At 40.7% G+C, this 10,422-nt stretch overlaps 1 protein-coding gene and 1 long non-coding RNA gene across 9 annotated transcripts in view; one reads left to right on the plus strand and one right to left on the minus strand.

Annotated features, from left to right (window-relative positions):
- tnca (tenascin Ca) overlaps positions 1-10,422 on the plus strand; it is a 48,652-nt gene that overhangs the window by 19,937 nt on the left and 18,293 nt on the right. For all 8 annotated transcript variants that reach the window (XR_004335642.1, XM_032539595.1, XM_032539596.1 and 5 more), the window contains 5 exons: positions 4,053-4,606; positions 6,089-7,402; positions 7,797-8,060; positions 8,160-8,275; positions 9,096-9,249. Coding sequence is in view for 7 of the 8 variants with exons in the window: in XM_032539595.1 (XP_032395486.1) it covers positions 4,138-4,606; positions 6,089-7,402; positions 7,797-8,060; positions 8,160-8,275; positions 9,096-9,249 (2,317 nt within the window). In the remaining variant the exon portion in view is untranslated. The remainder of the gene's footprint in view (positions 1-4,052; positions 4,607-6,088; positions 7,403-7,796; positions 8,061-8,159; positions 8,276-9,095; positions 9,250-10,422) is intronic.
- LOC116704268 (uncharacterized) overlaps positions 463-10,422 on the minus strand; it is a 10,853-nt gene continuing 893 nt past the window's right edge. Inside the window, exons 2-3 of the long non-coding RNA XR_004335643.1 lie at positions 6,144-6,149; positions 463-476 (exon numbers count right to left, since the gene is read on the minus strand). This is a non-coding gene — a long non-coding RNA (uncharacterized LOC116704268). The remainder of the gene's footprint in view (positions 477-6,143; positions 6,150-10,422) is intronic.

Raw genomic sequence — 10,422 nt, forward strand, 5'->3', positions numbered from 1 at the left:
TCCTTTGACTAAGCAAAACAGATGTCCTCAGTCCAGTGCCAACATTCCCAGTTTCACTTTTCCACGCGGGAAAGTTCCCTTCTTGCTGCCAGCATGGAGAAGAGAACTAAAGCTACAACAATTCTGCATTATAGCTTAGTGAACAGGTTATATTTATTTCAATTTGCTCTCCAAATTGTCTGACTATGTCCCATAGTCAAATGGGAATGTCCTTAGTCAACCCCTCTCGTCTGCTTTAAATGATGTCTTCTTGACTTTTTACCATATAAAACTTAACTGTGTAGAGCTGATAAGAATCATATTTGATTAATTTACAATTACAGAATAGTGACACTGATCCACCTCTGAAGCTATCAAGAGCATCTTTAGCTGAAACACGTGCTTAGGATTTTAAGGGATTCATTCTTTACCTCCAAGACCGCAAATTATCAGTCTTTGTGTCTTGTAAAGTGTTCTAGAAATATATCAAAAACATACTGACAGACCTAGTTTTCAGATTTACAACTCCAGCCATAACCTTTTCCTACCACTCACCAGATGTGCGAGAACTTGTGAAACTCAAGCTCAGTTTTATATCTGTCTTAGGTGGAGGTTTGCAAAACATGCTCATGAGGAGAAAGAAAGGCCTGGTCAAAGGTCAGGACAAGAAAGGAAAGTCAAGGGGAATGATAACGACAGTAATGGAAAATATTTGGAATTTAAGTTTAGGGAATATATTATGCAGCGTGTTATCCAAATATAGCTACACAAAAAATGAGGAAGACATAATAAAATGTCATAAAACCACAAGATTTCCTTTCCGCTTGTAGGACACTTGCTGTATTCAAAGGCTGTTGGAAAACCGCCCACTGCATGTCACATTGTGGTCTGTTGATTTGGCTTTTTAATCTGTTTTAATGGTTTCCCCCAAATATAAATCTTAGGCATTCCCTAATGGGAGAATTCATCACAACCTGTGTAGAGCTGCTTTATATTTTGGAACAAAGGTGAATACACACAGGCTCAAGCTGCCAATTCATCCTAAATCATTCTGTCAAAATACTCATACAGCTATAGTCCGTAGTTTCTGTCTCCCCCATGAGGAATTCCATGTAATAACAATTCTGTTGGTGCATCCACATGATACAAGCATTCATTGATCGTGTACAGCCCCAACCCCTCGCCCATGCAGTTGCTAGTAGCCAAGGAGGACACGGAGGATTAAAAAAACATGATGGACTTTTCAGATGAGGTAATTATCTTCACTCGTGTTTCTGCGCCGTCAGTCTTCTGAACACAGCCATACTGAGAAATACAGAAAGAGTTGTGTGGAGCTAAGTCTTAATTAGCTTTGTAGCAACTCATTTGGCAATGGCTTGAATGTAACGGACGTTAATTATTTACAAAAATGTTACGCACTAACAGTGGACAAGTGACTGTAATTTGTCACTTAAGCATCTACTTGGATTCTAATATTCAGGAGATATTCAGAGTTTACATGTGAGCTTTGGTTGTATGATGATTAAAATACTTGGGTTTAATTACATTTTAGTAAAGTTGTTGCTGATGTGAGGCGTCCATATTTGTTTGGTTTTCAGGCACTAACAATGACAAAAATGACAATAACTCCGATATGTGGTGAACGCTGCATTAATCCTCTGATTTGGGGTCAAAGGTTAGACATGGGGTCAAGGGACTGGTTTAATATTTAGAACGCAGTAGGCGGGAGCACAGTGGGTATGTCGTTGAGGATTTTCGGGCCTGTTTTCTTTCATATGTGGAACATTTTCAGTTGTAAAGATTTGTAGCTTTATCTGAATATGGATTGATTGCTGAATAGTTTTGCAGATTTTGTTCTGGGATAAGTAATTGATTTTCTCTCTCCATGTGACAAAGTAATGTACTTTTTTTCCTCCATGTTTTGCTTGTTGTTTTTCTAAATTTAGTTTTTTTTTCTTTTCGGGGACTTGTATGTTGTCTTCTTTGTGTCTCAGGCTTTGGCTGCCTTATGTTTTTTTTTTTTTTTGCATTATGATAGGTGTGGATCGGAATGAAACTTTTGTTTCATGTGCAGATGCCCGGATCCGTTTTGATTTTGTGCCTCAGGAGAATAAAATATGTTCTGTTCATTAAATAAGGGGCGAGGAAGACAAGAGAGAAAAAAGGGTGATTGCAATCAATTCAATTTTATTTATAGTATCAAATCATAACAAAAGTTATCTCAAGAGTCTTTACAGATAGAGTAGGTCTAGATCACACTCTATAATTTACAAAGACCCTACAAATCCAGTAATTCCCATCATTCCAGACATGGTTACATTTAGATGCAACAAATCAGTTGTTAAACATCTTTGTTACCTGATAGCAGAGTATAAGCATTGTCTTAATAAAGTCTTAAATCTAGGTGCTCCAAGAGCCTAAATCTAGGTGCTCCGCATGTCTTTTCATAGCTATCACTGCATGAATAATTGCCTTTGGGAATTTTTCATTTTAATGCGTGTGCGATCTTCAATCAAAAGATCTGGACAAAGTCCTGCATCCCTGACGGAGTTGCAAACCTTTTATAGAGGTAGAGTTTGCTCTACCATAGCAGCAGACATGCATGTGTACCTCCTGTCCTGTGAGGAAGAGACCAGTGTACAGATGCAGTATGTCTGTTAGTCTGTGGAATCACTGTGGGGTTTTCTGTTGATTTTCATGGTGCTTACTCAGATCCCTTGGAAACTCAACACAGAGTTACAGTATCCAAGCAGGCTTTCCCACGCTGAGGAAGAAGCTCATCATTAGTTCTAGTTCGGCTCCCACAAATTAAAGTGCTCTTAACGTCCAGCTGATGAAGTCATTGTGGCCGGGAAGGAGTCCTGTGTATGGGATAAACTCTGCAGTTTTTTGTGTGTTACATATGCTATTTCAAACAAAACCGCTTAAACTTTTCAAATATGTTTTGCATGAAATAACTTGACGTGCCAGCACAACTGTGGATTATTTGATTTTAACATCTTTGTTATAGAGCAGCACACTCTCTTTCCCTGGTTAACTCTACAGGAAATAAGTGTGAATTAAATTCTATGTAGCAATACATCTGTGCTGTGTTCAGACTCTTGAACTTGAACTTTTAAAAGTTCTGCAGATGTAAAGACAAACAACCAAGTAGCAGTGATTTGGGTAGCCTATCACATGGAGATGAATAATATCACCACAGAAACTACATGATTAGACTCCTGTACCCACGGTGGTTAGGGTTTGCAGGATTCTTTTGTCAGTGCAGTGACTCAAATGCTACTGTAGCACAACAGTACAGTAAATAAAAAAAGACCACCACAGACGTGCCTGGAGTTAGTTTGAGTGGTGTGAAGGGATCCTGGTACCTAACAACTGACCTCTGCTGTTGGTTCCAGTCAACACATTTGAATGTGTTTGTTGCAGCATTACAGTGGAAATTTAAAAATGCAGTAAAATCTCCAAAACAGTGGATGAAAAAAGACTTCATAGCTTCATATAGCTCTTTTTTTTTTTAGCAAGGTGCACTGCATGTAAAAAAAAGAAAAGAAAAACTCATAACAGTCATACTGTTTGTTTGGCTGCAGGTAAAAAAGTGTTTTTGGCTTGTGAGAAAAGAGTATCTATTTGCAACACCTCAACCAGTTGCATATGTCATGTTGCAACCCCTCATATATAATTTGCGTCCCCTTGTGAGTGTCAGCACCCCACGATTGGGAGCCATTAAAAGACTTTATGGATGTATGATTCTAAGCTTCTTTTTTTCTTACTATGTTTTGCATGGAGTGGGTCAGTTCTTAAATCTGATAGTTGGGTTGTCATTACATTATGGGTCTGTTGGTAATATTTACTTTGTGCCGATGTAAGATGCATTTCAAGCTGCTGTCCTACATTGAAGGGGATAATTTGATATTTTTGTGAATTTCCTTATTTGCTTTTGCTGAGAGTATGATCAATCATCAGATCGATACCAGTGTCATGTCTGTCCATTAGATTGACTGTTCTACAGCTCTGCATTACAGTAAAACTGCATTGGTGTGAAGAAACATTTTCTTTCTCTTTTTTTTTTTTAGAACCTTCACTTTTAATGAGGATTTGATCTTTAGTCAGAGGTTCAAACTGATATTTATTTTACTAAATCCACGTCACACATCTGGCATGGGTGCACGAAGCATTCTGAGCTGCCTCTTCCTGACTGCCTTGCTCAGCTTATCAAATGCTGGGCTTGTGAAGAAAATTTTAAGGCATCGACGACAGACTCTAGAACCCCATAAAGAAGTTAACATCACGCTCCCCAGCGCAGACCATCCTGTGGTTTTCAACCATGTCTATAACGTCAATGTCCCTGCAAGTTCCCTGTGCTCTGTGGCCCTGGACGCTCCAGGGAGCACGGAGCTCCAGCCTAGAGATGCATCAGGCCACCACATCACTGAGCACACTGTCGATGGGGAGAACCAGATCGTCTTCACCCACCGCATCAACATACCTCGGCAGGCCTGTGGTTGTTCTGACGACATGCCCGACCTGAAAGACCTCATGAGCCGGCTGGAAATGCTTGAGGGAGAAGTTTCAGCATTGAGAGATCAGTGCAATGGGGACAGGGCCTGCTGCAGCGCACAGGTCACAGGTAGGTGTCGTTTGTCTGTTGTACTTTGTCTGGTATATAACGTAGATAACAGCCAAGACAGTAAAAGAATCCTTTATTTCACAACATTTTTAATGAAATGCTAAACTAAAGAATACCACATCACACATCTGTTCTATTCATCTGTTGAGTTCAGGAATTCAGTGTGGGGGTGTAATACTCCCAGCAACTCTCCAGTTTGAATGGGGCTTTATTTGGCTCAAATGTCATGACATATATTTGCAGAATATGAATGAATGTAAAACGTTGTCATTAATTGTTCCTAAAATAAGCTTTGAGCTATTTCTGAGTGATGCACTCTTAAAGGAAGAGATATGCATTTTGGAAATTAAGTGTATAGTGTTTCCCACAGGTTGAGAATTTACTTGTAGTGGTGGGTGGCGCAAGATGTCACGGCGCGGTGCGTAATGGCTGGGTTCTGTAATAATGGGTTCAGTTATAAACTAGTCAAATGAAGGTGAAAAGAATGACACATTATCAGATAATTTAGAATGAAGTAACTATTTACATATTAAACCAATTAGACTAAAAGATAATGAAAATATTACAATACCATGGTGCATCTGACACAATTTCAAGGTAGTAATTGGGGCTGCACGATATGAAGAAAATATGCGATATGCCCCAACGTTGTTCTATATCACGATAATATATAACTTGTTATAATTAGATTTAAAAATGTAGCTTACTCAGTTCTGCATTTCTGCTGTTTTCAGTATTTCACTAAAATACAACAAATTGCACGTAAAATTTTAAACAAACATCAAAAAAGTGTAGCCGTGATGTGCTTTGTCAATTAAATTTAAAAAAACAAAACAAGATTAGATAAAATACCCATAATACCGAATACGCATCTGAAAGGTTTCATTCACACAACTCTAAGTTTTAATTTAAAACTTTTACAGCCATTTTAATAAAATGAAGGGTTTTATTTGGGCTCAAGTCTATAAATGCTGTTAATGGAAACAGGCTCGGTTAGCTAACGATTAGCTCTGGTTAGCGGTTAGCTAGCTCCATTATCCCTCATGTTGTCCTGAGGTCAACTTTGACCCGTTTCCAAGTCTGTTTTATCAGAAATATGGGAGGTAAAAAATGTCAAACAAGGTGACAAAACACGGGGGAAAAAAGCTTAAAATGTTTTGGAAAAAGTGACAAAAACTATTAAAAAAAAACCCACTGGAAGCAAGCGTCAAAAACTTTGGAAAACCCGGCTAAAATGTCAAAGTGACTAAACGTAAACTAAAGGGACAAAGACATTGGGGGTGGGGGGGGAACGATAAAATTGCTGGAAAATAAACAAACAAAAAACTTAATACTTGTTTTTTTAAAGCATTGAGATAGGAACAACAAAAGTTTTAGTACCCATAAAACTACATGTGTTACAAAATAATTTAATACCAGCGATGATTTTTGACAAAACTCTAATTGAATTGGTAAAAAAAATTCTTTACTTTTTAATCAAAGGTGAGGTGGGAACTAAACCTTACTGCAACAGTCATGGAAACTACAGTATTGAAACCTGTGGCTGCATATGTGAGCCGGGCTGGAAGGGGCCCAACTGCACCGAACCCGAGTGTCCCAATAACTGCCAGGGCCGGGGCCGCTGCATTGACGGAAAGTGTGAGTGCTTCAAGAGCTTCACCGGAGAAGACTGCACGCTCGAGGTCTGCCCCGTAGACTGCGGAGCACACGGCCAGTGTGTGGGCAGTGTTTGCATCTGCTCGGATGGTTTCCTTGGCAAAGACTGCTCTCAAACCAAGTGCCTGAACAACTGCCACGGCCGTGGGCGCTGTGAAGACGGAGACTGCGTGTGTGATGAACCCTGGACAGGCTACGACTGCTCTGAACTCATCTGCCCCAAAGACTGCTACGACCGTGGGCGCTGTGAGAACGGCACCTGCTATTGCGATGAGGGGTACACCGGGGAGGACTGTGGAGAACGCGTCTGCACCAACAACTGCCACGGTAATGGTTTTTGTGTAGATGGCCAGTGCGTCTGCACCGCCGGCTTCGGCGGGGAAGACTGCTCTCGGCTCCTGTGCCTCAACAACTGTAACGGCAGAGGTACGTGCTTCAACGGAATGTGTGTCTGTGAAATGGGCTATCAAGGTGCAGACTGCAGCCAGATAGCTTGTCTGAACAACTGTAACAACAGAGGCCAGTGCATAAATGGACAGTGTGGCTGCGATGTTGGTTTCCAGGGAGATGATTGCTCGGAGCTTTCCTGTCCAAACAAATGCCTGCATAGGGGGCGCTGTGTTAACGGACAGTGTGTGTGCGAAGAAGGCTTCGCTGGTGAGGACTGCAGCATCAGGACCTGCCCCTCAAATTGCTATGGCCGCGGCGAGTGTCTGAAAGGACGTTGTGTGTGTCATGTAGGCTTCACCGGTGAGGACTGTGCTCAACTGAGCTGCCCTAACAACTGCCAAAACCGCGGCCGGTGCATCGATGGGCAGTGCGTTTGTGACGAAGGCTTCAGTGGGGAGGACTGTAGTCAGAAAGCTTGTCCCAACGACTGCCTGGCCCGGGGTTACTGCGTTGACGGCAAGTGCATCTGTCAAGAAGGCTACTCAGGAGATGACTGCTCTGTGCTCGCCTGTCCAGGCAACTGCAACAACAGGGGGCGCTGCATCAACGGACGGTGCACATGTGAGAGTGAATATGAAGGAGAAAGCTGTGCGGAACTGAGCTGCCTCAACAACTGCCAGGACAAAGGACGCTGTGAGAATGGTCAGTGCGTCTGTGATGAGGGATTCATTGGAGAAGACTGCTCAGAAGGTAAGAAGCTCTGTTCAATTTACTGCGTAAATGCACAAAAAAAAAAGGATTTGACATTTCACAAATCTCGAAACTTTCCGCTTGTTAACTAAATGTACTATGAAATCAAATTCAGAGTGATGTAATTTCCTTCTATTCTCAAAATGCACCACTGATCTTGAGAGAATCTATTTCAGTGAATATCAAAGAGGCTTTTGGTTTGTGTATTGCCGTTGTCTGCACTTTGTTCCCACTTTTTTGGCAGTTCTTCACACCACAGCCAGATGTGTCTGGAGTTTGCATTAGTTCTGTGTGGTGTATACTCTGCGATTTAGGTCATGAGAAACAGTCCAAGACAACACCCTCAGCACAGTTTTATTTTATTTTTATTTTTTTTGTTTCTGTTTTTTTCCAGTGTCTCCTCCAAAGGACCTTACTGTTGGCGAGGTCACCGCTGACACGGTGGACCTGTCCTGGAACAACGAGATGTTGGTGACAGAATACCTTGTGACGTATGTGCCCACCAGTCCTGGTGGTCTTCACCAGGAGTTCACTGTGACAGGAGACAAAACAGCAGCCACCGTCAAAGAGCTCGAACCTGGCATTGAGTACCAGATCAATGTCTACGCTGTTCTGAGCAACAAGAAGAGTGTCCCTGTCAGCGCGAGAGTGGCCACAGGTATATCACAGTTGTCTCCATGCTAGTTTATTGTAAATACTCACAAAAACGTTGATGTGGCTTAGCTGTTAAGGATTATTTTTGTTTCCATCCCTCTAGAGCTTCCACAGCCAGAGGGCTTAAGATTCAAATCGGTGAGAGAGACCTCAGTGGAGGTGGTGTGGGACCAGCTGGACATCTCTTTTGACAGCTGGGAGATCTATTTCCGCAACACGGTCAGTCTGCCCATTTCTTTTGAAGGCTTGCCCAGGATTTTATTGAGCGACAAGGGAAAAAGTGAGAGGTGATACAGCCATGCCAGCTTATTGGATGTCTCAAAACATGGATTTATTTCAGCGCCAACCATTAAAATTGCTTTGACATATGGAAAAACCTCAGTGAGGGCAAGTCTGGATGTCATAGAACTGCGGATAAATCTGCTGCTTAGAATCCGAGCCAGTAATTCTTTGAAATAAATTACTGTGCCAGTTGATAAATCAGAAGCCTCTTTAAATTTTTGCAGTTGCTGTAGAGTTTCTACCCATTTTTAGATGCATGTCATTTTCTGACCATTTATGTTAATTTAGATGATGGGCTGGATGATGAAGTTGCCTACACAACAATTGTCTCTGTAGTCTCATACATTTCCTGTAGTGCGAGAACTGGCAGCTTCTGGCGTACATTCATAAATGTGTTAAGAGCTCCATTTATTGCACGCAGAATTGTTTCATAATTTCTGTAATCTGATTTCTGACGTTTCATGGAAATCAGACACCGTTTCTGTTTTATTCATTCTACCACTGGTACAAAGACATTAAGAAGGGATAATAATCTTCTGTTCTGACTCTAAACAAGAAAGCAAGAACATGTTTTCCCAAAATGTCAAACTTTGTTTTTTTTCAATCAAAATATGCCTGAAATCTGTACTGACTAGCTTGATGTGAACTGTTGTCAGTGTGCATTAACCTAATTAGTTCACAGTAATCTAGTCTTCTATCTTTTTCAAATCCTCAATGCATGAACTAATGTAAAATATCCTGTTATGTGTCCTTGCAGAAAGAAGAAAATGGAAAAGTCATGAGCACCCTTCAACCTTCTCAAACCCAGTTTCTCCAGTCAGGCCTGGGACCAGGACAGGAGTATGAGGTCTCTGTTAACATCATCAAGAACAACACCAAAGGACCCCAAACATCCAAAAAAGTCACTACCAGTGAGTCTCCAGCTGTAAACACACATTTTCCTAGCACTTTGGATTATTTAGAGTAAACTGGTGAGATCATAGATGTTTAAAATCTTCCAGGGTCTTCCTGAGAAAAGATCAGATCATTCTCAGTCATTTTCCTTCTCTGTCTGGCAGCTGTTAGCAGTTTGGGTGGATACAAAAAACCTTCACTTGAGCACAGAGTAAAAAATAAATAAAAAACATTAATGTCAAAGAGTGAAATTCCATAATGAAAGAAGAGTAATAACAGGAAATCCCTGCTGAGTCTCCACAGTTTCATAACATAGATTTTAGCTAAAGAGTAATAACTCAGACACATTGAATCTTAGCCTATCGTGACCATATACTGTTTTTTTTTTTCTTTTTCACTAAATCTTGCTCTTAGCTTTTGTCTTCTGCTTGCTGAGGCTTTTATAGCAGCGTTGCTCCTTACTTTACGTTGTTGAAATGCTTATGCAATTGATTTAGCACGCCAGGCTAAACAAATTTCATTGTGCATGGAAAAGCCATTTCGTTTACAAGTTGGCGTCAATGGTTTCGCAACGTTTTCATTTTTTATGTCACTTATTTTTGTAGGAACTAGACGCTCCCAGAAATGTATGATAGAATTCAAGTTAAACCTTTGGTACTGTTTTTACCCCCAGAGGTCCTTTTAACATGGAGAAAAGATGTCTCCCCCACATGTAAACAGAGGAGATTTGTTGGCTAGTTAACGTCAGAGTGAACGTGAATTGCATACTTTTTATGATAGCCTTTCCCTTGTTGATCCAAGTTATTTCTTTGTCTTCTGAGACAGCCAAGTTGAGTCTTATAAGTGCTGTTTTTTTTATAAAGGCTAAAAAAACATTGCAGGAGTGCTGATGTTTTGTCTTAACCTTGGTTGTACAACAATGCAGACTTTGTTTTGATTGAATTTCACTATTAGTCATTTTAAGTCATTCCTACAGAGAGGGATTCAATCTTTGGTGTAGTTGAGAACATTTTTGCCGACACTTCTGTATTTAAGAACCTTAAAGGAATAGTGCAACATTTTGCAAATACACTTCTTTGCTTCCTAAGAATTTGAGCCATATCACTCTTATGTCTGTACGGTAAAGAAATTGCCATCAGTTGATTAGCTTATCTTAGTATCCTTCACCCTTGTCTGTCTCCCCCCCCCCC

Source organism: Etheostoma spectabile, chromosome 16, assembly GCF_008692095.1.
Source record: "Etheostoma spectabile isolate EspeVRDwgs_2016 chromosome 16, UIUC_Espe_1.0, whole genome shotgun sequence".
Taxonomy (NCBI): domain Eukaryota; kingdom Metazoa; phylum Chordata; class Actinopteri; order Perciformes; family Percidae; genus Etheostoma; species Etheostoma spectabile.